The 25321-nt window shown below is 34.8% G+C and overlaps 1 protein-coding gene across 1 annotated transcript in view; it reads right to left on the reverse strand.

Annotated features, from left to right (window-relative positions):
* Positions 1 to 343: 343 nt before the first annotated feature.
* The window catches only part of ChLD3 (Chitin and LDLR binding deacetylase 3), an 81693-nt gene continuing 56715 nt past the window's right edge, over positions 344 to 25321 (reverse strand). The window contains exons 3-11 of the mRNA XM_069840567.1: positions 24716 to 24820; positions 23174 to 23320; positions 22188 to 22303; positions 20895 to 21103; positions 16410 to 16531; positions 11271 to 11500; positions 9510 to 9680; positions 5285 to 5416; positions 344 to 626 (exon numbers count right to left, since the gene is read on the reverse strand). Coding sequence (XP_069696668.1) covers positions 483 to 626; positions 5285 to 5416; positions 9510 to 9680; positions 11271 to 11500; positions 16410 to 16531; positions 20895 to 21103; positions 22188 to 22303; positions 23174 to 23320; positions 24716 to 24820 — 1376 coding nt within the window. The 3' untranslated portion in view covers positions 344 to 482. The remainder of the gene's footprint in view (positions 627 to 5284; positions 5417 to 9509; positions 9681 to 11270; positions 11501 to 16409; positions 16532 to 20894; positions 21104 to 22187; positions 22304 to 23173; positions 23321 to 24715; positions 24821 to 25321) is intronic.

The following is a 25321-nucleotide window of genomic DNA, read 5'->3' on the forward strand; positions in this document are numbered from 1 at the left end:
ATTGTCTGCTCACAACCAAGTTCAAGCCGTCATCCTCGTGTCGCTCGCGATCATCTTGTCGCGTCTGATTCTGTGTGTATCCCATCATATGAAATCAATGGGAGATAAGTACCGTCAGACAAAATGTTGCGTCACACCACACCGCGTCTGATTCTTTGTGCACTCAGCCTTAGACTGCAGGCATTTCAACAAGTGGTTCTTCGTTTTTGTACATTAGGATTAATCGTAAAATCAAAAACAGATTTTCTCCATAATAATAACATTTCTGTGTTTTTTGACTCAAAATCGGTACCAATATAAAAGTTAACCAGTATTTGTATTTGTGCATTGTCATGCTTAATTTTTTGTACTTTGTCACTCTGTTTTCATTTTTTTTACAAAATTTACTTCAAGTAATTCCTCTTTCTCTTCTCTTATAGTCCAGTCCTGTGTAAGTAAAAAAAAAAACTGTGAGGAGATGAAATTAAAAATATACTTAAAGATTAATCTAGACCAAACTCATTTCTTATCCATGGATATTGCTTGGGACACTCGTAGCAGGTGTATAAATAGCGATCAGCTTGTAAAACTCTGCTGTGCAGTTTGCAGCTTTTTCCAATGTTGCAGGCAAGTTCGTTAGACTCCAACTGTAATAAATATTTACATTTGTCATGTTTTAAGGATAGTTCGTAGTTTAACATGTATACTAAAGTCCTTTCCAAGCAAGCTGTTGTTATGAATTTTTGACTAAGTATTAAATACTACAATTTCGCGTTAACATTAAAAAAATCTTAAATAGAATATATAATTAAAAAATTACATCTATCATGTAGTACACAGCTTATACTGGGTGTTCAGTTAAAAATGTGTCATGGCTCGCTGTATGCCGTCATGTGGCTAGCCGATGAGCCTAGAGAATTCAATCTTCCTACACTTCCGCAGAGGTGTATAACCTATGAGGTAGAAGTACGGCGTTCATTCTGAAGAGTACGTATCGATACGTAGGTAACGCCTGTAGTGGCAGGAATGTGAACTGTTTGGAAATACGTACTGTCGGGATATGGGGAGAGGGTTAAGACGATTACTTACGTATTTGTTGACATTAACTTCGACGGTCAACATGGACACAGAGCATTTGATTTGCGTTGTGGAATGTTACCGTACGCAACCGATGATAACAAATACCCTGCGTACGACTTGACGGCGCAAAACGCAGTTCGAAAGAGGTTATGGTAGCACACAGACCGTAGCTACAGACCGCCATCTGTTGTTACGACGTTCAAGTTATACTGTACACGTTCTCAAGTTCAGATTGAAGAACGCCTTAAATAATAGGCAACTTCTCTAACATATAAGCTGAAACTCGCTTCAAATCGGTGACCCAACAACAGTGACGTCATGACACACTTTGAAATGAACACCCAGTAGTTGATTCATATAAAACCTGTTAGCAAAGTCATAGAATTCAATACCGGTACTAATGCAATGAAATAATTATTATTGTATACAACAAAGTACTGGTACTAGGAAGAATATGAAGACAATAGTTTAGGCTTCATTGAAATGTTACTTTGCGCAACAGATACAGTGCATTCGTAGCTCGGCCAGACCGTTATAACATAACCTCAATAATATAAACAAGTGTTAGAAAAGTTTTAATTAGGGATGATGAAATAAACAAGCAAACTTTTAAGGATGATGAAATAAAAAATAAACATGAATAATTTTAAAAGGAACAATTATTGAAAGTACAATTTTCAAATTTGAATGTTTTAGTGGTCCGGCCGAGCTATGAACACACTGTACAAATACTGCTACAATTTGAATTACTGGCACATTGACTAACTATTGATATTTCTGATTTAATATAACCATACATTTCCAGTTATTATCTATCTCCTTTTTCTCATTTGCTAGTAATATTTACAGTAAAAAGTGTTAAAACATGATGCAAAAATTCTTGCATTTGTGTGTTTATTCACTTCTGATGGTTACTGCCTACAAAAAAGACTTCTCAAATATTAATTGATTATAGATAGTAGAATTAGAATTTCCTATGATACGTACAAGAAGAATTATGTAAAAAATTTTCCATGCTATTTTCTAGAGAACGTTTTCTTAGAATGTCTGGATAAGTTCCATAGGAAATTATATAAATACTGTACCGGTACTTCTGAAGTTGTTCCAATCATCTATCCTAATGATAACGATTGTAGGAATTTTAGGAGTTTTCTAAAAGTGGAGACACTTGTGTTATCAGACAGCCTTCTGTTACAGATACGTTTTAAAATGTATTTAGCTTATAGTAGATTGTAGTTCATTTTAACTGTATTACTATACACCAGCAGTTCTCAACTTTTTCAATGACATACCACCAGTGGCGGCTCGTGAACTTGTGGATTGGGAGAGCTGCAGTAGATTTCGGTACATACAAATTTCACTTCTTGATACCATTACTAATAAGTATAGGACAAAAATAAATGCACTACATATCGAAAAACCAAAACTTCCTGACTTAGTTAGGAGATGTCTGTAGGACCATTTGCTAATCCCTAAGAAAAACTAATACCATCGATTTCAGTCTGAATTTCAGATCGGCAGACACTCAACTTACTATCTACCAGTTCATTCTGAATTGTCTTAGAATAACCTTAAACAGTGACATGTTCCAAATAATTTTTGAGAGGCTCGTTTAGATTACTCACGAATTGTAGCAACCCACGAAATACATCAGGGTTCTTCGAATCGTTTTTTCATCATGTCCCCTAAGGGGAAGTTCATATTGGCCACAAAATTTGATACAATCAATTTTTTTTTTAATAATTTCACGATTTTTTCTCACTTCTTGATTATGTTTGAGAATGTTTGTTCTGTTCGTTTCATTTAATTGCACAGCAGTATGAGTTGCGTAACATAGCCAATGAAACAACATTTTTCAGGTGAGACTGCGAAGATTCGTGCATTTTGCTTTTTAGGGGCAAATGCCCTAAATCTGTCACACCACTCCTAGTCCATGCAGTATCACCACCGAAGAGGAGGCAAGGAAAACAAAATACAGATTTTTTTTGTTCACATCCACGTAACCACAAATGCTTAGCGTAAATTTCATTGTTATACTTCCTTACATATATGTACTATTTCGGCTGGATGAAGCTTAAGTAAGATTTAAGTCGGGTAACGGACGACCCTTTAATTTCACTTCATTACATCAATATTCTCCGCAAGGGAAAGATGAGAAAAATAAAATTAATATTCTGTAATTCACACGCACTCATGCTTGCACATTTGCACTGGTTAAGTTATGGTATTAAGACGTCACACCAAAGCAACACTCAGATATACTGATGGTCAACAATTTTCTAAAACTGGAAAAGAAGTCGCTTTCGTATTTTACGTGCTATATCAAAAGGATTCTACTCGTGCAATCATTTTGAGTTAAGGCAAATATTAGGTTCTGCTGGAGGCTGGATATAGACGTAATAATAAGGCAAAAGAGAATATTAATTTCGTTATATTAACTCGATAAGATTCTACAACAATAAGTATGTGAAAAGAAAATAAACATTTTGTCATTAAGTTTCAAGGGAATAGAGAATCCATTTGATGCAGCATTACAATAGCGGTGTGGGAGGAGAAGAAAGATCCCTTGTTGCCTGGCTCTGCAACCACTGCATCGAAATATGGGTTTTAAACAGCGGCAGTTTTCCTCTGCTCCCCTTCACCTCTCTACCCCCTTACCAAGCAAGACACACTCTCTATGAGCTGACCACCCTGCAGATCCCAGGACGACTTTGAATGCAGTGTCAATTCCAATACAGTCGACGCGCAAAAAGATTATGCATAAGATAATAGTACATATTCCCGGCCAGATGAAATATAAAGCAATTTACCAACAAAAGCTGTAACAATTCTTCTAAAAATTAAAATAAATATTATTTTTATTTTCCTGTCAAAGCAGGGAGTGCTGCAGCTCCGCAGCTCTTATGGACGAGCCACCCCTGTTATTTCTAATTTAGGACATTAGCTGTACCATTAACCAAATTTATTATGGGAAAACATCATGTGTCGCTCCTAGGGTCATAATAAACGTTTCTACAATCCAATACCAATAAATTGATTGCTTTTATTCAGGTGTGTTTAATTAAGAAACAACTACGTACTCTATGAATTTATTCAATGAAGTGTTCCATAAAATATACTGGAAACAGTTATATATTTTTATACTTTATGAGAATTTATATTTTTATTTTATACTTTTAGTAGGCCTGCTACCCAGCAGTGTCTCATGTACCACCAGTGGTATGCGTACCATAGGTTGAAAACTACTGCTATAGACTATCTTAATAGAGGGTAAGGCCTACTATGTTTCTCGGGTTCAAACCACTCAATACACTCTATAGACCTCTTTCCTCTTAGTTTTTCTTTGGAAAATTTTCAGTTAGTTTTTCTTTGGAAATTTTTCAGACAATCATTGTGACAGATTACTAACGTGAATATCCTATTGTTTTCTCACTACTTGAATTTTCCCGAAAGTTCCTAATGCATATGAGGTAGTGCTGTAAGCCATGTTTTGCTTGGCCACCTAGAAAATATTCTATGATGTGCAGATATGATGGTTGTTTGAATGACTGTAAATCAGAAGAGAGTCATTTCCGAACAATACCGGTACACCGGTAGTGTAGTTCACATGAACACACATAATTTTGACGAGATTAGACTAAATTCATCACAACTTCATATGAAGTCTGTAAACTTATTCAACTATTGTGAAATAAGTATAAAAAGTCCTTCAATAACTGTCTTTTTAACCTAAAGAATGATACAAAAGTTACATTAGGTCATTTATACAATCCTAATGTAATTTTTGTATCATTCTTTAGGTTAATAAGACAATTATTGAAGGACTTTTTATACGTATTTCATTTACATGCTAACTTGTCGGACCAATACGTCTTTTAAATTATTTAACTATTGTATAATCAGTCGCAACTTAATGTTTCAGTCTGAAAAAGAGAGAAATGATAAGCTTTTACTGTTGTCTTATCTCGATTAAGGTTTAAATTAACAAAGAAAATCATATGATTTTTATGTTACGCGTACTGTACTTTGAATCACCTTCAAAAGTTGAGGTTTTACTGTACAAGTTTTTAACTCTTCCTTAAATTATCTCCTGTTTCTGCCAGGGATTAAATGTAGAAACTCTTATTTTCCTACACCACATGTTTTCATTGACATGTTACGGAGAAAACATTTAATTTTACTTTTAATTATTTCTTTCTTTCAAACTCACACATAAAATACAAACCTGTCGTTTGCAGTTCCAGGGTTCAAATTGGTTTAGTTGGTTTATTGGTGTTGGGTTCCTCATCCATTCAATTGCTTGATAATTTGTCACAAACCATACATCAGGAAGTTTTGTCATCTCATCCAAAAATTTCTGTAAAAGACAATATCATTATTATTATTATTATTATTATTATTATTATTATTATTATTATTATTATTATTACTACTACTACTACTACTACTACTACTACTTCAGTCAGTATACAATGTATCTGACAACCAAATAGGCTACAATTTAACACAATACAAATAGAGATATATAAATTCAATTATATGCAGCACGAACTGATAGAGACTATTTCAGGCAAAGTAGAAGACTTCATTTGGGATATTCAAAGTGGTACTTGTGTTATACCAATGCTTGATTAGGGCTATATTTAAACTGCAGAAATACAATGTGTCTTTTTTATTATTGAGTAAAATAGTAAATTAGAAGTTAAACTTCTATTCTAATGCAAGCATCTATAATGAACATCGATCAAAATATCCCTCATTTCTCGTGAAAAACAAAAACTGAATAGACTACAGTGGACTTTATGTTGTTAGCAAACAGCTGGATACATTAAGAAGATTGATTGATTGATTGATTCTATTCTAATGTTACATGCCTTGAAAATCCCTATGGTTGCTAAGTGGTCAGACCTTCGGCCTGTCACAGGCGGTCCAGGTTCGAGTCCCAGTCAGTTCTGGGATTGAAAAATCCATAGTAACACTTGTACCAAACTGGTCACAATTAGAGTTTTTCTCAGGGTTCTCTCGGTTCCTCATATCGGGCATTAACACTGTTCCAACCAATCTACATTTTACAATCATGTCATAGCATGCAGGCTGGCGACGACATAGGGGGCTGGTCTATGGACGAGTGGGGTTACCTGCTCGAAACATGGATATTATGCAGTGAACCTTGGTGTAGTCAGCTGAAGTGGGATGGGAATGCACCTAGCTGGAGAGTAAGCATAATAGATCTTCTAGGTCGTAGCTTGGTATGGTATAACATAAGTGAAAAATGCACGCATGCGCAAACACACACACGTACCCATGCACACACACAAAAAAGGCGAAAGAGAAAGAGTCAGAACCTCTCTCACATCTTGATCTGCTTTATGATGGCTTGTGCACACACGTACTTACACAGTTATGTCAAGCAGCATTCAGAAATGCTATAATGTTACTGTATGTATTACATATTTCCTATGATATCGTGTTTTCTTATGACTAGGAGACAACGTATATCTAATATTACAAATATTTTATGTAGATACGTACCATACTTATTATAGAGTGGAAACATTGAACAAATAAAAAAGCTTGTTTGAAGCTTATTTATCTACATCCATAACGTAATAGTGTCTTATTCCATTAATTTTAAATAAGATAAGAAATTCATTACCACACTCGTTTTTCTTATCCCACTTGTTTTCAAGAATGAATGATAGCAACAAGTATATTTCAAAATTTATTGAAACTAAGTATTACATAATATTACAACGTAATCATCTTCAATATCTGAAGGTAAACTTTCAGAATCACTCATCTTAAAACTTACAAATTTTTTGACTTCACATCCCACAAGCAACTGCTTTATTTATATAATTCTATAAATTCTTCACATGTGGATGTGTTTTTGTATCACATCACATTCTGAACACTCAACTGAATTTCAAAACACACACCATTTTCGACACAATCATGAACACATCTCATCACAACAAGAAACCAGAAGACAGTGCGGGATCTTCACTAGGTTTCGGACAGTGAAGGATACCACTTCGAAACTAATCAGCCAGGTAAATTGCAAAAGCTAACACATTAAAGATATCATAAAGTTACTTAGTTATTGTAAGTGTTAAAAGAGTGCATTGGACAATGAATAAAAATTATCAGATTAAAAATATCTGCTCTCTTTTGTTCATATTACTCAGTTTCTCGGTCATCCAGATTATTTCTGTTACATTTGTGCATGGATTCCATCAGTGGTTCCCAAACTCTTTGAAGGCACAACCCACTTTTGGGTGAGACTTCTATATGCGACCCCCACTATCGAACTGGTAGGGCACTTAACCATATTCGAAGACTAAAAATCCCTGTAAAATCGAAAACAACGATAATGTTATTCAAAATTAGTGGAAACCAGCCAAAGAACGACCAAAACAGAAAATATAGTGCAACAATGACACGAAATATTACATGAACAACGCTTACTCGTATAGTAGCCTACTTTGCTGACATTTTTGAACACTTAAAACACTTTGAATAATACGAGTTTGCAAGGCCAAGATGTTAACATAATAACATTAATAACAGCCAGGGGTAAAAATGAAAAGGTTTATAAAGAAATTTGAATTCTACATCAATCAATCAATCAATCAATCAATCAATCAATCAATCAATCAATCAATCAATCAATCAAAGGACATTATGGAGTATGTCGACTCCATGTTGATTTCACAAAACGCTTCCACTCTGTTCTGCCTTTTGTTAGTTCCTCCCAGTTGGTAATTCCCATTTCATACATTCCTTCTGAATTTCATCTTTCCATCTACTTCGAGATCTTCCCAGTGGCCTTCTGTTGTTAAAGGAGTTCATATATATTTATTTTGCGCTGCTGAAGTCATCAATATGTATAACACATCCTGCCCAATTTAATCTTCTGGTGATTTCAGTGGGTCAAAAATTGGACCAAAACTTTTCCTCAACACTTTGTTTTCAAAAATCATTAATATGTGTTTTTCCTTTTTAGTTAAGCTCCATAGTTTCCGATCCATATAATAGTACAGGGTGGATTAGTGTTTTGTACAAAATAATTTTTAAATTTCTGGTTAAAAAACGGAAAGATAATTTGTGAACAGCATAAAAAGTTTTGTTTGCATTATGTAGTCTGTTAAGCATTTCATATTTTCTGTCATTAGAATTGTCTATCAAAACACCAAGATATTTGAACTGGTTGACTGTTTCAAAAGTATAATTTTTTTTATTTTAAGGCTATTGGGGATCCTTTTTGTTTTAGTGATTACCATGTTTCTTTTACACTCGTTAATATTTAATCCAATGTTTCGTGCTTTTTCCATTAATTCAATAAATAGCTGTCCTATTTCAAGCTCATTTCTTCCTATTAATAATAAATCATCAGCATATGCAAACAGTTTATGTTGTCAACCCAGCTTTGTTCCAGCTGGTATTAAGTCTAACTGTCATATTATCTTCTCTAATGCTATATTAAATAAGACTGGCGAGAGAGCGTCACCTTGTTTTAATCCTGTTTGGTCTACATCACTTGACAAAAAAGGGTACCGGTATGATGCATTCCAGTGTATTAAGTGGAACATTATCTATGGTACATTTGCAAATTTTTACGAATATGCAAATAAGTTTGCACAATTCTAAACAACAGCTTATTGAGTATTTTCCAGAAGACACTAAAAATAATGCGACAGTCACAGATGAATACTAAATGCATTGTTATGCAGTTGGATTCAACTGGCTGAAATTTAAAAAAAGGAAAACATTCATTTAAATAGGCCTATGTAGACCTACGTATCTACTGATGGAATATTGAAACTAGGATTTTTCCCAGTGTAAACTAGTTGCCAGTTGTGGATCAAAGGAATGCATGAACTTGCAAAGGAAGCTCTTAAATTTTTGATAACATTCGCAACCTCATATTTATGCAAAATAAGCTTCTCGACTATGATTTCCATCAAAATAAAGACGAGAAATCTCACTGAATTTGAAAGTTATACCACTATATGTGTATCGAGTACAGAGTCCAGATTTGAGAGCTACTTTCTGAAAAACAGGCACATTTGTCGCATTAATAAAGTTATTTTTTACTGTAGTGTATTACAGAAACTTTTTTTATTATGTTGAATATTGTTCATGTTCTGAACACACAGTACGTGTATGTTAATAAAGCGTTTTTTGCTTTAAATCGAAGAAAGAAGGTCTTAGTACTGTATTTAAATTATAGAATTCAACATTCATTAAAATATTGGTGAGGGGCCATGACAAATGTTTGTGGGGGCGGGGGGGGGCAACATTTCCTATGGGCGACCCTGATGTGATGAAGTGTTGCTTTTGATCACTGCCTTATTGCACAACACATATATTATCAAGATATTATGATATTATACTAGACAGGTCATAAAATTGAATTACTCATTAATAAATTACCAGTATGTATTTACCTTAAAAGCAGCAAGGTATTCTGGCTTTTTGAACCAGGTTGTATGGAAGTAAAGTCCATATGGGGCTCTGTTGGTGTTGTAATGTCGTTTGAAATTATGAGTCAGCATGTTGTACACTTCGTCACCTGAAAGGTGCGGTGGACAACTATCCACCATAGCACACGTGTATCCCTAGAATAGACAAACAAAATGTATGGAGCGGTATACAATAATCTGAGTAAATGGTGCAATAAATAATGCATGTTTTAGTACCATAGAATATCTTTAATATATTTTGGTATGAATTCATTAACAAAACTGACTGAGAAAACTGGTGCCACCGAATTTCACATTCAGTTTCATAAATTAGTAATATGTGTTACTCTACAGAAATTGAAAAAGAAAATGGGAAAATTATAAAATTAGAATGCGAAGAGTTAAAGAATTAAATTCAACGTGCAAGTAAGAATTGTTAAGAGTCATGTTAAGACAAATTCAACGTACTGGTAAGTCAATTGTTATGACTCAGTGGTTGATATCTCAATGTTTCTGACATATTAGAATTAGAATACGAGGAGTTAAGGAATTAAATTCAACGTACTGGTAAGTCAATTGTTATGACTCGGTGGCTGATATCTCAATGTTTCTGACATACTAGAATTAGAATACGAGGAGTTAAGGAATTAAATTCAACGTACTGGTAAGTCAATTGTTATGACTCAGTGGTTGACATATCAATGTTTCTGACATACTAGAATTAGAATGCGAGGAGTTCAAGAACTAAATTCAACGTACTGATAAGTCTGTTGTTATGACTCGATGGTTGACATCTTAATGTTTCTGACATACTAGAATTAGAATACGAGGAGTTAAGGAATTAAATTCAACGTACTGGTAAGTCAATTGTTATGACTCAGTGGTTGATATCTCAATGTTTCTAAGATACTAGACTTAGAATGCGAGGAGTTAAAGAATTAAATTCAACGTACTGGTAAGTAAATGTTGATATCTCAATGTTTCTGACATACTAGTGCATCATTTTCTGACAAGCAGTTTGTATGCTGAAGTGGAGAATCATCTCTTTTGGTTGAGAAACATGGAACTTCGAAAGTTATTACCTACTGAATTATTATGTAGTATCAATTAAATACAAAAAAAAAAAAAACAAAAAAAAAAACGAGAGAATTTAAACCTCTCCTTATTTCGGCTAAGTTGAGTTGGGTTAGGCTGTGAACATATTATATGGCAGCACAATACAAGCTCGATAGAGCGTCGTTCATCTAGCCCAACATGAGCACAAAGAAAGCTGAGGTCTAAGCACAACAAAAACTGTCCTGTTCAAAATGGACATATGGTCAGCTTAAGTTCATATGAAGTTAAAATTTCAATAATTTCAAATAAAATTAAAGTTACTTATTAAAATGATTTGTTTAACTTTTCTCAAAATTACAATTACAATTCGCAAAGATTTTTTCTTCTTATGGAAAATGTAAGTGCACTCTCCCATATGCAGATAAATCTAAGATTTCCTTTAATTTATTGAATGCTAAGTAAATATTTTGATATACTTATGTTTTCGCATTTACATTGTATATACTTAATTGAAAAATGTTCACATATTCACGCTAAATATTTGGACACATAGTTTCGTAAGAAAACTAATTTGAAGATTTTTAAGTCGAGGGAAGAAAAACTTTCCAGAAATATCTACATGTATTAGACGTATATTATTTTCTTAAAACTCGTCTATAAATATAAATTACAATAAAATTGCTATAATACCTCTACAGCTAGTTGATTCATAACGATCTCCCAGATACCAGGATAGGAACGAGATGGGCAACGCTGATTGTTTCCAGTACACTGATGTGGTATCTTGTGATCTAGAGTATACGGCCATAGTGGAGGATCTGAGAAAGGTGCCACCATAGACGCATCATATACAAAACCAAATTCTTTCATCATGAGGAACTGACGATTCCATCCAACTCTTAAGAAGGGAACTCTCATTCCTGTAAAATAATAAACACTTTACAAACACAATTAAATAAGCATTATATACAACTACAGTACTTCTTACACAAATGTGATGTTAGACCAGCAATTCGTATTTTCTATATTCTGTCTTAAGTTGGTGAGAATCTAGCTATTGACCTTAGACCTTTTTTTTCGTTGTGTCAATAAAAATTAGTAATGTAATTCCATCTAAATTCCTATGTGAACAGTCTTTAGGAACATATAATACATACGAGAAAAAGAAATGGGTCAATTCTTGGAGATCACACAAAAGCATTTGTAAGGAAATCGACATGCTACTCGGAAGAGTGGCCTTTCGTCTCGTGTCAGTAGCTCAGAAGCATCTGCGTGTCATGTGGAAAGAAGCAGGTTCGAGCCTCATCCCAGTGAGATTTTTTTTCCCTGAATAATGCTAAAATGAACTTTTGAGACTGATTTTTCAGTTTGCTTAACAAAAAATTAAACAATTACAGCCCAACTCCTATGGATTATTATTAGGTGTGACTTGAAGTAATGTTTCAAGGTTTAGCGGTAGAAAATTCAGCTCATCTTTTCACCATTTTCGGTTATACAGAGTGTCTTAGAAGGAATGTAAAATACTTTAGGATAATGTAGTTTGGATTAATCTACATCGATGTAGCCTAATATACTGTGAATTCTATTAGTAACAACAATGTAATTTATTCGCCACAACAATAATTCCTTTCTACAATTCGCCTTAAACGCTCTCGTCAACAATTGGATTTTCACTCAACACAGTATTCGTTATAGCACTCCACCGACGACAATGACAATATACTTGACTATTACGAACAACAATGAACTGTTAATCTTAACTAATATTTACAAAGCACTATTTACAAATCAGAACTATCAGTTCTCAGTTCACAGTTCTTCTATCTCAGTCACTCGAGTTCACAGTATCTCGAACCACAGACCTTCAGAGACAGTTCGCTGTACTCGAACTCAGGTCCCTCCAACTGCGGTCCACTGCACTCGAACTCAGGTCCCTCCAACTGCAGTCCACTGCACTCGAACTCAGGCCTTCAGATGCTGACGCAGTTGCGAACGCACACTCGAGTCGAACTCCGGTACACAAGACTGGCTTGCTTGCTCTGGCTTTCTCACTGACTGGCTCACTAATCAACTGAAAACTGCTGTCGTTCCTTCGCGTCCGTAATTTATAACCACAGCGACGTAGCCTCGAAAGTTCCACGCGTCTCTAGAGATGGCACTCCAGAAAAATCCAGAGCCCTCTCCTCTCTACCAGCACCAGATGCGCGCGCACTCTCTCTCCACTCTCTTGCCGCATAGGGCCTTTCCCCTTACTTCTCTCCGCCGCGCGCCGTCCCCGCGAGATCTGCTTTCTTGCGGGACGCTGGTCGTGAGTTCGAATCTCACGTCACTGTCACAATACTTATGTCCGAAATGTAACGGTTCAGAAGTTACTTATGAGCGAACTTAAATGGAGAGAGGCATTATAGACATTTCAGTGTTTTAGAACATTGTGTTATGACACATTATTGAAAATTCTGCACCTTGTGCTGTTCCAATAGGTTTATTTCATAATTAAGTACAAACTCAGTAAGAGAATAAAATAATTACACCAGACAAATATTAAGGTTGTCCTTATGGATTCCATGAACTATAAGTTCATATCAGGTACTGATATCGGTTCTCTTCCCGACCTCAATGAAACACCTGGTAGCTTGCCAGTTTCAGGTAACATCCAGTAAACATGAGAAATCACATAGCTAGATGAAACATTTCGATTGGGAAAACGTCGTTTGTATTCCTCAACAGCAGCCATCACAAAATCCATAAACAGAAAGTATGTCTGCACTGTGCAAATACACGAATTAAATTAAGTGAACGTTTATTCATTCGTGTGTGTTGCAAAGCTCAGATGCTGTCAGTGTTGAAGATCTGGCGTAACACATCGAGTATAGTACATGGAACCACAAGACGTCCCAGTATTTCTCCTTTTAATTACTCCCCAACCGTTATATTTATGACATAGGTACCGGTATATAAATCAATGTAAATTGATCCAAACTACATTATCCCAAAGTATTTTACATTCCTCCTGAGACATCTGTAATATTTATAATATTTATTTTCAGTTTTAGGGGCACAGATTACATGTCTGGTGAGGACAGAGTGGTTTTCCTGAGAGGAAAGAACAAGTTCTTGACTACATACCGCAGAAACTAGGTTTAGTGAAATGTACTCATGACATTATGTCATTGTAAGGAATATTAATGACAATTTATACAGTGTGTTTAAAAAAAATGATTGAAAGTAATTGAGCCGAGCTCGACGCGCCAGTCATCCACCTAGTACGTCACTTCGCCCGACAGAGTGGACTCAGACAACATATCATAGATAGCACTACTATTTCCTTTCATTTTCATACCTAAATTTTGCTATTGGCTAGTTGGTTTCGTCAGACAAAAGAGAGAGGGAAGGCGAGGTTACTTGGCTATGCTCAGATATATTTGAGTTTACTCAGGAATCAACGCGCGTACCGACAACTTTACTCAGGAACCAGGGTGCGTACCGACAAATTTACTCAGGAGCTAGGACTCATACAGACTACTACACTCCGGAAGCAGGGGTTGAATTGTAAAGTACACTTTGCGACTTAAGTCGATGTGTTAGATTGTTCGAGAATTGTGCTTCATTATATTTCACTTAGAAATCCATGGATTACATGAAACCTTGTTCCGAATATATTTCGGATTCAGTGCTACGATAAGTTTGTATCAGATTTGTTATTGGAGTAGTTAAATTAGGCTTGTGATATTATTTTTATATTTGGTTGTATGTGTTTGCAGTATATTGGTGGATCGTGTATGGAAATCACTCGCTGATTATACGTCTTGGTTTAAGTGGTTGGGGTTACGTGAAGAGATATAATTTTGATGTGTGAGGTTGAATTGAAATTCCAAGACAGTTTTGGTGATATCGTGGTGATTACGATCTCTTTGCTTACATCGTAATAGGCGGTGTAATGAACTAGAATAGTATGGTTCTCGTAATTATTCTAGTACTTGCTACTCCATATTGGTTATCATTAGTTTCCACACGCTGGTATTCAGGAATCCGAATGTATTGAGTTTCTGTTGCTATTCAAACGAGTATTCGTATTTTGAAACTATCGTCGGTTACATATTATCTATCGTATATCTTTCTCTCTCTCTTTTGGGCATTATTTGATTGTAAGGTACAGAGATTATTATCAGTACTATGTGCAGAATTTATGTGAGACATATGTTTAATTAGTTATCTGTATATTGATCAGTCATGTGACAGTTTGTATTGGGTTAAATTCTTTGTGAAATACTGAGTCAATGTGTACGTTGAATTTGGTTGTTGCATTTCATGGTAACTGTAATTTAATGGGGCATGTGTTATGAGTTAGCATACTGACTGGGCATTCATGTTAAAGTTTATGTGTTGTTGGCTATATATATTGAGAGAATGTTCCAACGGGTAAACACTTAATAGGTCAGCAACCTGTTATTGGGAATTGGTTAATCAGATTGTATAATGACTTGTAGGCACATTGGCCCAGTTTAGTTAAAGTCTCGACGATTCAGTGATTGGTTTATTGGTTATTGAGATTAACTTGCAATATCTTTCGTTCACTTAACTTCATATCTACAAGTTATTTTCATTCTATCATTCATGTAATTGTTATCTGTTATTTGTTAATTATATCTGTTACAAAAATTCACACTATTTATTTGTAAGTCTTCCACTGCGCATATCCCAGTCATCCAATGTACCATAACACAGGGGCGTATTTTGCGGGCTACCGGTGCTACCGGCGGTAGCCCAAGGAAATTACAAAAGAAAAAGTTTATAATATAACATAATGTAATAATTTTGTATTATTAGTTTTACCACAGTAATTAAAATTAAAGTAATTGTTAGATATATTTTGTGTAATAATAGGGTCAGCGGTAGCCCAAACTCTTTAACCAGTATACGCCACTGCCATAACATCTGGCAAATAACAACCCGGTAGAAGAGATGATCGTTCCCCTCATAATCGAACTCTTAGGAAAGTTTTAGCTAAGAACAGTGAGTTGTTAAATTTGCACTGTAACTTTTCTGGAAAATGTGTTAATTGCCGAGTAGGCACAAACTAAGTTGCGTTCATCAGATTAGTTTACAATCAGAATGATGTTAAAATGGAGCTCTGGAGAATATTTTTCTTTCATAATTGTGTTTATATTTACTTTCTTTGAGGAAGACAAACTATCTTCCAATTAATAGCTTGTTTTTTGTTTTGCTTTATTCTTTTTCTTTTTTTGGGAGGGGAACCCATTTAAGCCTGATAATAACTGATAGGAGTTGGGCATAATTATTCCACTTTTTGTTAAACAAACTGAAACATCGGTCTCAAGACTCTGTGAAATTCAATTATATCCATAAGTGGTATCTAAATTGGTCTTTTTTTCCCGTCCTTAGCAGCCTAAACAGTGGCTTTATTCACAGCAGTGAATTAAAATGTTTGAAATCACTCTCACCATGACAACCAACATATTAGCAACAATAAAATCCATACATACATTAATTCGTTTGTAACTTCTGCTAACATTGCTAGCTATACTAGAGTTACATAATCAGAAAGAGTAAATTAAATTCTGAAGAGTTAGCGAAATAGGTTATGTCACTGCATTGAGCTTCTCCATTGAATTCCTTACTCAACTATTCAGCCAGTCTTCGGATTCTAGTGATACTGTATGTGCTGTTCTGACTGTAGCACATTTACTTACCTGTATATTAACTCTTCCTCTATCTTATATCCTTATCCTGATTGTTTACAGCAAGAGCAATTAGATGTATAAAAATGAGCAAGAAAAAGTTCTCTATTAACTTTTGAATTACACTTACCCCTAATTTCTTCCATTCGCACTCCAGCAAAGCGGTTGATAATGTTGGCCTGACCTACCATTTCATCAAACCAATCTTCAATTGTTGCATTGTTGCTCCACCATTCTTCAGGTCCTCTATGTCTAAGTATGGATAAAGGCACAAAAATAATCCTTCAGTCTTTTCTGAGTCTCTAAACATATACTATATATTTTTTTAATTATTAAATAAACTGGTCTGCGATTACTGTTCCCCCATTACATTCAAAACTGTGGGGTAACAAAATCTTATAACTTGTTATCTGTAACGAGGTTTACCTTTAGTGACATAATAATATGTAGTAAAAGAATAAGAGAATGGTATCATTAACTAAATTTTGCAGAGACTAATTGCACACTGCGAGAATTCATTATCATCACCATTAGTATTTATTATTATTATTATTATTATTATTATTATTATTATTATTATTATTATTGTTATTGTTATTGTTATTATTATTATTATTATTATTATTATTATTATTATTATTATTATTATTATTATTATTATTATTATACATATCCGAAGGCCATGAAATCTATCTCTTTCCATACGAATGTAATACCTGTCATGAAGCTCAATACATAGGGAATATGCATCCATAGATAGTTGCTAACCACTAGGATAGCTACTATCGCCTCATCACAGACAATGCGAAATAGTACCGGCACAGTCTATTGTTTCTAGTACCCTCAATAACTCAAACTTCATGACTGTATATACTAGACTGTGGTAATACTTATTCGTCTTTAACATTAGAAGTTGGCCACTGGGAGAAAATAAATCAACTTTTTTATTCTCTTTAAAATAGAAATACATTAGGGATTCTCGACACGTCCACCAACATCAGTTAATCATCTATTGGTGATCTGATAGTTAAAAGAAATTAAATTTGAGTCCATAAGAGATCACCTTATCCTATTATCTCCTGGCTTAGTTGCCTCATAAGTTATGCCTTTTTAGTATCACTTGTAAGGTTCAGGCCTTTCTTCAGACAGTTGACTAAACAACAACAACAATATTCTTTATAGTAACATATATGCATTACTATATGTATTTCTACTAATAAATAAAATGTTAGGTTACGATAAAATAAAAATATTATTATAATATGACATTAATTTCAAGTCATGAAAGCAATAATATCTTATCAAAAGGCATCACAGCTCCAGTAACAACAATCTTATGGACAGATACCACACTTATCAGAATGGCTAGTAATGAGCTAATACAGTGCGTTCGTAGCTCGGCCGGACTGTTCCGCGGAGGCCTTGGACTAGGTGAAGATTGGCGCGCCTGCCGCCAGAGTAGCGCTGTAGCTACAGCTGACGCGCCAGTCAGTCGAGTTGGATCTGTTGTGAGGGAAAGACGTCTGTGCGCGTGCTGTGAGTAAAATTGTGTTGTCTCGTGGTGATAAAGGTCTATTAATAATGGTTGAGTACACTTTAGAACAACGTATTTTTCTCTATGATGTCCACACCTGTGGAGTAACGGTCAGCGCGTCTGGCTGCGAAACCAGGTGGCCCGGGTTCGATTCCCAGTCGTGGCATAGTTACCGGGTTGAGGTTTTTTCCGGGGTTTTCCCTCAACCCAATATGAGCAAATGCTGGGTAACTTTCGGTGCTGGACCCCGGACTCATTTCACTGGCATTATCACCTTCATCTCATTCAGACGCTAAATAACCTAAGATGTTGATAAAGCGTCGTAAAATAACCTACTAAAAGAAAATTCTCTATGATGCATATGTGAAATACTCTTCTGCAAGAAGGTGTTGAAGAGAATTTGAACATCGGTTTGCAGGTATTCGAATTCCTATCAAGTCAACTATTCATGACCTTGTTAATAAAGTGAGACATCTCACTACATCAAGAAACGTGTTCAACAACGCCATGTACTAACAGAAGAGAAGCTTGATGAAGTAGGGGCCCAGTTAGAGCACTCACCTGGCAAATCACTGCAACTTTAGCACAAGAGGTTAACATTTCCAAGACGTCAGCTTTTGTGGCAACGAAACTTCTGAAACTTAAGCCATACAGGGTAACTGTAGTTCATGCTTTACAACCACAAGATCCTGTAAGTAGGATTAATTGTTGCAATTGGTTTGTGCAGTCCGTTCATAATGGCAACATGGACCCACTTTTAACGTTTTTCACTGATGAAGCATGGTTTCATCTTCACGGTCATGTTTCTACTCAGAACAATAGATATTGGGCTACCGAAAATCCCCATATTATTCATGAAGTTCATCACGCTGCAAAGGTTGGGGTTTGGTGTGCAGTGAGTGCGAGTAGAATTATCAGTCCCATATTTTTCGACACAACAGTTGATTCACATGTTTATGTAACTTCAATTTTAAATAATTTTTTTCCGCAACTAACAAGAAATGAACGATCGAGTGGGTGGTTTCAGCAGGATTCAGCTACAGCAAATTCTATGCATGAACTGCGAAGTGTGTTTGGTGACAGAATAATTAGTCGAGGATTGTGGCCACCTCGTTCCCCTGACCTATCTCCATGCGATTTTTATTAATGGGGAACGTTAAAGAATAAAGTGTACGTATCAAATCCGCACACATTACAAGAATTGAAGGACAACATCACGAGAGAAATACAGGCAATCAGTCAACATGAACTTTTGCGAGTGAACCAGAATTGTTTTTGGAGATATAGGGAATGTGTTCATGTTGAAGGTCATCACTTTCAACATCTGTTGTGACACAGGTTAGCCTAATGTTAGTAGAGTAGTTAGTGTTTCATACCCATGACTTGCTGGTCATTTACGTGTAACTCTGGCGGCAGGCATGCCAATCTTCACCCAGTCCAAGGCTGCCGCAGAACGGTCCGGCCAAGCTACGAACGCACTGTACTACACTTAACATATAATTTGCCAAGATCTTTAACACTAAACACGCACAATGTACTGTATTAAAGCCACATTTGAATTTTGAATTACTCGATCATTCTGACGCAACTGTCATTTGTCTTGGGCAGTTCATGCATTGTCACCAGTCACATTCGAAACAAAATCTGCTGTAGTACTCGTATATAATATTAGTACCGGTACTTGTGAAATCAAAGCCATGCCTGCTGTGGTTACTGCTAGAAGGGCGAGCAGTCGTGCTAATGACATGGACTGAAGTAGCTGCACTAATAAATTTTATAAATTTTATTTTTCAAGGGTAAACTAGGGTGAATGAACTATCCGGCTTGTTGACTAGGGCCTATGGTCTATGAGAGAAAGACTGAGGCACATGATCTCTTTTTTTATGTAGCTCTAAAAGAACTATAGGACATCAATGTGATAAACTCTCTGGATGCTTGCCTTGGAACGATACACTATACATTTTGATAATCCATTTTGAATCTTGCGTACATTACTTTTAACACTTGAATATAAGTAATTGATTAATTAGCGGACTTACTCGTGTTAATTATGTAACTAATGGTCCACAGATTACTCAACATACCCATGAGCCAACAACACTACAATGAAAAAGTGAACACAATCAAATACATAGCACAAGAAAACGGTTACAATCCAAACATAATAGACATCATAAGAAAGACAAAACAAAAACTTAATAAACACAAAAACACGCAAAATACAACACAAACACAATAACACAAGAAATACATCACACTAACATATGAAAACAAAAGCACACATAAGACCACATCTTCATTCAGAAAGCAGAAATACAACATAGCATACAGAACAGAAAACACACTACAAAGACATCTCAACACACAAAAAACACAAACAAATAAATACGACCACACCAGGTGTATACAAACTCACATGTAATAGTTGCGACAAGTTCTACATAGGACAGACAGGCAGATCATTCCAAACACGCTACAAAGAAGACATTAAAGCAGTAACCAGAGGACACAATACATCTACATATGCCGATCACATAACCAATGCTAACCATACATACAATAACATAAATGCGGACATGGAAATCCTACACATACAACCCAAGAACCAAAAACTCAACACACTAGAACAATACGAAATATACAAACACACTAAAACACACCCCGATCAAATTCTCAACACACAGATCAATTTCAGTACACACACACTATTTGACTCCACTTTTCAACACCTTTCAACAATCAAACGCACCCACATAACAGGCAGAGAAGTTCGAGATGACGCCGAGATCTAGTAGGCTTTGAGGATGGTGTGATGAAGCACCGAAACAGCTGTAAGCCGCACAAACTTACATAATTAACACGAGTAAGTCCGCTAGTTAATCAATTACCTATACATTTTGTTCTCAGTAACCAGTAGATACCGTATTATTCTCTTCATAGAAATATGTAGGGTAACTTTGTGAATTCATGCCATTCTGTGTGAAATGTATACTAAAGATTACATCATGATGTTCTTATAACTTTAGTTGTATCTTTTCATATTATTTCAACTTTGGTAAAAGAAATCAGTTTCTGACTTACGTGATAGAATGGACTGCTATTTCATGTCCATCATTCCATAACTTCTGAGTCTGCTGGTAATTTGTATATTGATGTGATACATAAAAAGTACCACGAATTGGGCAACCATTAGCATTCTTCCTCTCCGGAACGAATAAATGTTGAGTGTAAAGATCCCAATTTTCTGAATTAATAGCATCATCAAACGTAAGCAAAATCATCTGAGGAACCTGAAATGTGAATATGATTTCATTGCAAAAAATTTGAGATGTAGTTTCATTCTTATTAATTCGTAAATAAAAGTTTAGTCTTAAAAATGGGTAAATTTACATGCAGGAGTAGTACCTCAACTGCTCTTAATAGGGCTACTAAAACGGTACTGTACTGAATATAGACAGGAGCAGCCTTTTGATATAATTCTGAATATTTCGAATGTGTTACGTGTTAAAAAAATTTGTAATCTCGTGAAAGTGCTTAATCTACTTTCTTATAATTAATAATTGGACCTATTTAGTTGGAAATTGGAAAGAAAACTATGCCATTTGAGAGACCCTCAACAATACCGGTACCTATGTTTGAAATATCACAATCTTAACCAATTTGATATCAAAAATGTTAATATTCATATAGCTGATGAAACTATAATTGAATTCAACACATAACAGAAACATTACTAGAAAAAATTAATTAAAATAATAAATAACAGAAATAAAAATCAATTATTTTATGTGTAGGTTGACAGACAGATGGATAAACGAACAGAGAGGTAAGAAATTGGATAAGTAAACAGGCAAACAATTGTGTATATATACAATACATGAAGATATATAATAGTTATACAGGAGCATAAATGTGTTGTTGTTGTTTTCTAATGCCAGGCGTTTGACAATAAAGTCATTTGACCTCTTGCACTCCAATATTTTTCAAAGATATTACCATGGTCAGCCGCTGAAGCACAGATTTTGAGGTGTTCCGAATCCATTGCTTGGTTTGAGTTGCACAATGGACAGTTAGGGGACTGATATATTCCAATTCTATGCAGGTGCTTGGCCTGTTGCCAATCTAAATACAGCTACACACGATTTTCGTGATAAATCGGGAATTAACTGTGGATTATGATGCAGAGAGTTCCATTTTTTCCCTTGAGATTGTGTTATCAAATTTTGTTTGTTGAAGTCTAAGTATGTGGATTTAAGGTGCATAAATGTAAATAAGTACGATAAATAAAAATTAATAGATTATTTCAGAAATTAATGACTCAAGTTTGAACAAGGAACACTCATAAAAACAGTATGAGATAAACTGAAGATTAACCTGAGAAGACTCCAAACGGTTTGGTATAAGAGTTCCATCTCTCGAACAGAAGCAATCTGGGAGCTTGCAGGAACGAGGATCACATGGTGAAGCTGCATTAGGATCATGATCTGCATCTAAAATATTCAATGAAACAGTTGTCAGTTTTATATCTGCATTGTAATATAACATTATCGTAAAATATGTAGCAAATAGCAATTGTGTTTGGACAGTCATATATATAGCCTAAAATGGGTTGTAAGTAATGGAGGTACAGATTTACATAGAAATGAGTACTTATTTTAAAATAATTCAGCGATTCTTCACATTTATCACATGATATTTTCTTACTACCGGTATTTGTTTAAAATCACAGCCAGCAAAATATACATACAATCACATTTTCAGAATGTTCCGACATTGAGAATAATGTAAGAATGAGGGTGCTGTAAATGTGGTCTACAGCTGAAAGTTCAAAAGAGTCATATCGCCTCTGATTCTCAAAACACTGAGGATATTATTAGAAAGAATAATTTATTCTCCCAAAACATGGTGCCGTGTGAACATGCGAGAAAGTGTTGAAATTTGTACAGCACACCAGCGCCAATTGTTTTTCTAGATATATAATTACAACGTCTTTGGGCCATTCCAATGTTTCCAAGTTTGCGAAAGTGCACAAAATACAACTTCGAACAAAAACGGCGCGTATTTAAAAAAAAGTTTGAAAAGTGTGAGTGAACTTTACGAAAAAAGTAGGAAGAAATTTGGATATTATGTGCTTGATAAAAATCTTATTATATTCACGGTGTGTAACTGAAGCAACATTAAATCAAAGCAAGCCTGTAAAAAAATTAATGAAGTTATACAACTTTTGGATTTTACAAAATGCCACATTCACTTCAATTTAAACGAATATTCCGTATTTTAAAGTCAAGTCAAATAAGGTGGTGAGGTAATCTGTAGCCTATGTGTTCATATCGGTATGTCTTACATGAGAAGCTACTTACCACACCATCCTTCATCAGATCCATCTGTACAGTCTACACTTCCATCACAGAAGAATTCGCTTGGTAAACATGCGCCATCTCCACACCCTAAATGGTCTGGATTTTCACATTCAGCAGCTTCTAGTAGTGGTCGTGGTACTTTTGCCTCTGAAACAGCAATTCTATATGAAATGTCTTCATTTCTATATTTGCTATTGAATCAAATTGTACTTTATTTTTAAATTTATCATTGTTCCGTATTCTTTCTGAAAAACATATTGTATTTTATTTTTAATTTAACCTCTGTTTTATATTCCGGATCCTAGTGGTCAGCTGTAGATGTCGGCCAGATGTCCCAAATTTTGGAATTTGTGTGTACATATATGTATATAATTATTATTATTATTATTATTATTATTATTATTATTATTATTATTAACTGTCCAAGGTCATTAAAAAAGCAGGAAAATTCAGAATAGTAAAAAAGAGTGGAAAACAAGAAATAAACAAGTTAGTTGTGGAGATAATGTAAAAATAAGGAATAGTTCACTGCTCATACGGAACAGTAAATAACACATTACTCATCTTTCAGGTGAATAAAATACTGTAATCATCTGTGAATAGATTACTTTTAGAGGTATGTATTCTAATTTTGCTAATATAGTACTGCAACACACTATTAGAGGTCGAATGTAGTTTTTTTTACCTAACTTCTTTACTCGTTATGGGTAATTTGTTTGGATGAAAGATAGACGATAACTTACACAAAAGTTTTTTTTATTATTTACAATAAAATCATTAAAGAATTAATGTCAATTTCTTAAGGCAATGTGTGAGTAAATGACTTGGATAACAAACTGTATGGTATAATTGTATACAAACTCATCACTGGATCGAAACGAAGGTCATATGTATTGTATTTAGTTTCACAGTATAATCACAGTCTAATTATTACAGTCACGAAGCTCAATACGTATGGAATATGCATCCATAGATAGTTGCTAACCACTAGGATTGCTACTATCGCCTCATCACAGACAATGCGAAATAGTACTGGAACAGTCTGTTGTTCCAAGTACCCTCAACATCTCAAGCTTCGTGACTATATACTTAACTAGGCTGTGGTATAATATTGCAGATGATCTTTGTTTTCATTGAGCCATTAACTAATTTTTCATATATGTCAGAATTGTAGGCCTGTATGTGATTTATAATTGTTACCAGTAACTTCTTCTTGCAACTGAAACGGTTTGCAGAATATACTATATTTTTGTCTGTTACCAGTATGTAATAATATGAAACTTTGAACAATGTGTGGTAGTCTATCTAAGCTTTATAGATTTATATAAAATGATTTTTCTCTTATAATTCTTGTTTGAACAGCTCTTCACTCCAACTGTTATCATGAATATTTGACCGTAATTATTAAAAGCAAATTATAATCAAATACAAAACATTTTGAAAGAGTGAAGAGCTATACTTGGTGACACCATATCATAATCGCTATATATAAATTGACACAAATTTTAACCACTGTTAAAACATGCTATAAGGCAGACTCACCTGCAACCACGTCGCAATTATCTACATTTAACTTGAAATCACATATCTGTCTCTTAACATCAAACAGAAGACCTGTAGAGCACTTGAATCCGAACACTTCTCCATCTGGAGACAGAGAATAATAAGAATAAGAACATTTTCATGGCAAATAAACATAAAATATCATCACCATCATCATCTACACAGAAGAAGTTGAAGTGATGATAGTAGTGGAGATATATATTGAATGTGGCAGTAGTGGTTGTTTGTGATGGTGAAGGTACTGGTACTGGTAGGTCATATTATTAAAAATTACACAAATCACCCTTAATTAGCTATTACCCTATCCAGAGCAGTACATAATGAGGATGACCCTAGGATTCAGAAGATTATACACAGACAAAAGTAAATTTTACACAAAAATTTTAAATCTTGATACAAATATAAAGATAAATAAAAAAACCAAATACAGTAGAACCTCTATTATCCGTGGTAATGAAGGGAATTGACTGAACGATTAATCGAAAAAATCGGATAATCTGTACCATAAACGATTTTCATAAGTTAAGTACATATACTTAGGCCTACTGTTTCGTAATTTCCTCCTTGATGTTGTGTTTAACGTGT

This window comes from Periplaneta americana, chromosome 11, assembly GCF_040183065.1.
Source record: "Periplaneta americana isolate PAMFEO1 chromosome 11, P.americana_PAMFEO1_priV1, whole genome shotgun sequence".
NCBI classification, from domain to species: Eukaryota; Metazoa; Arthropoda; class Insecta; order Blattodea; family Blattidae; genus Periplaneta; species Periplaneta americana.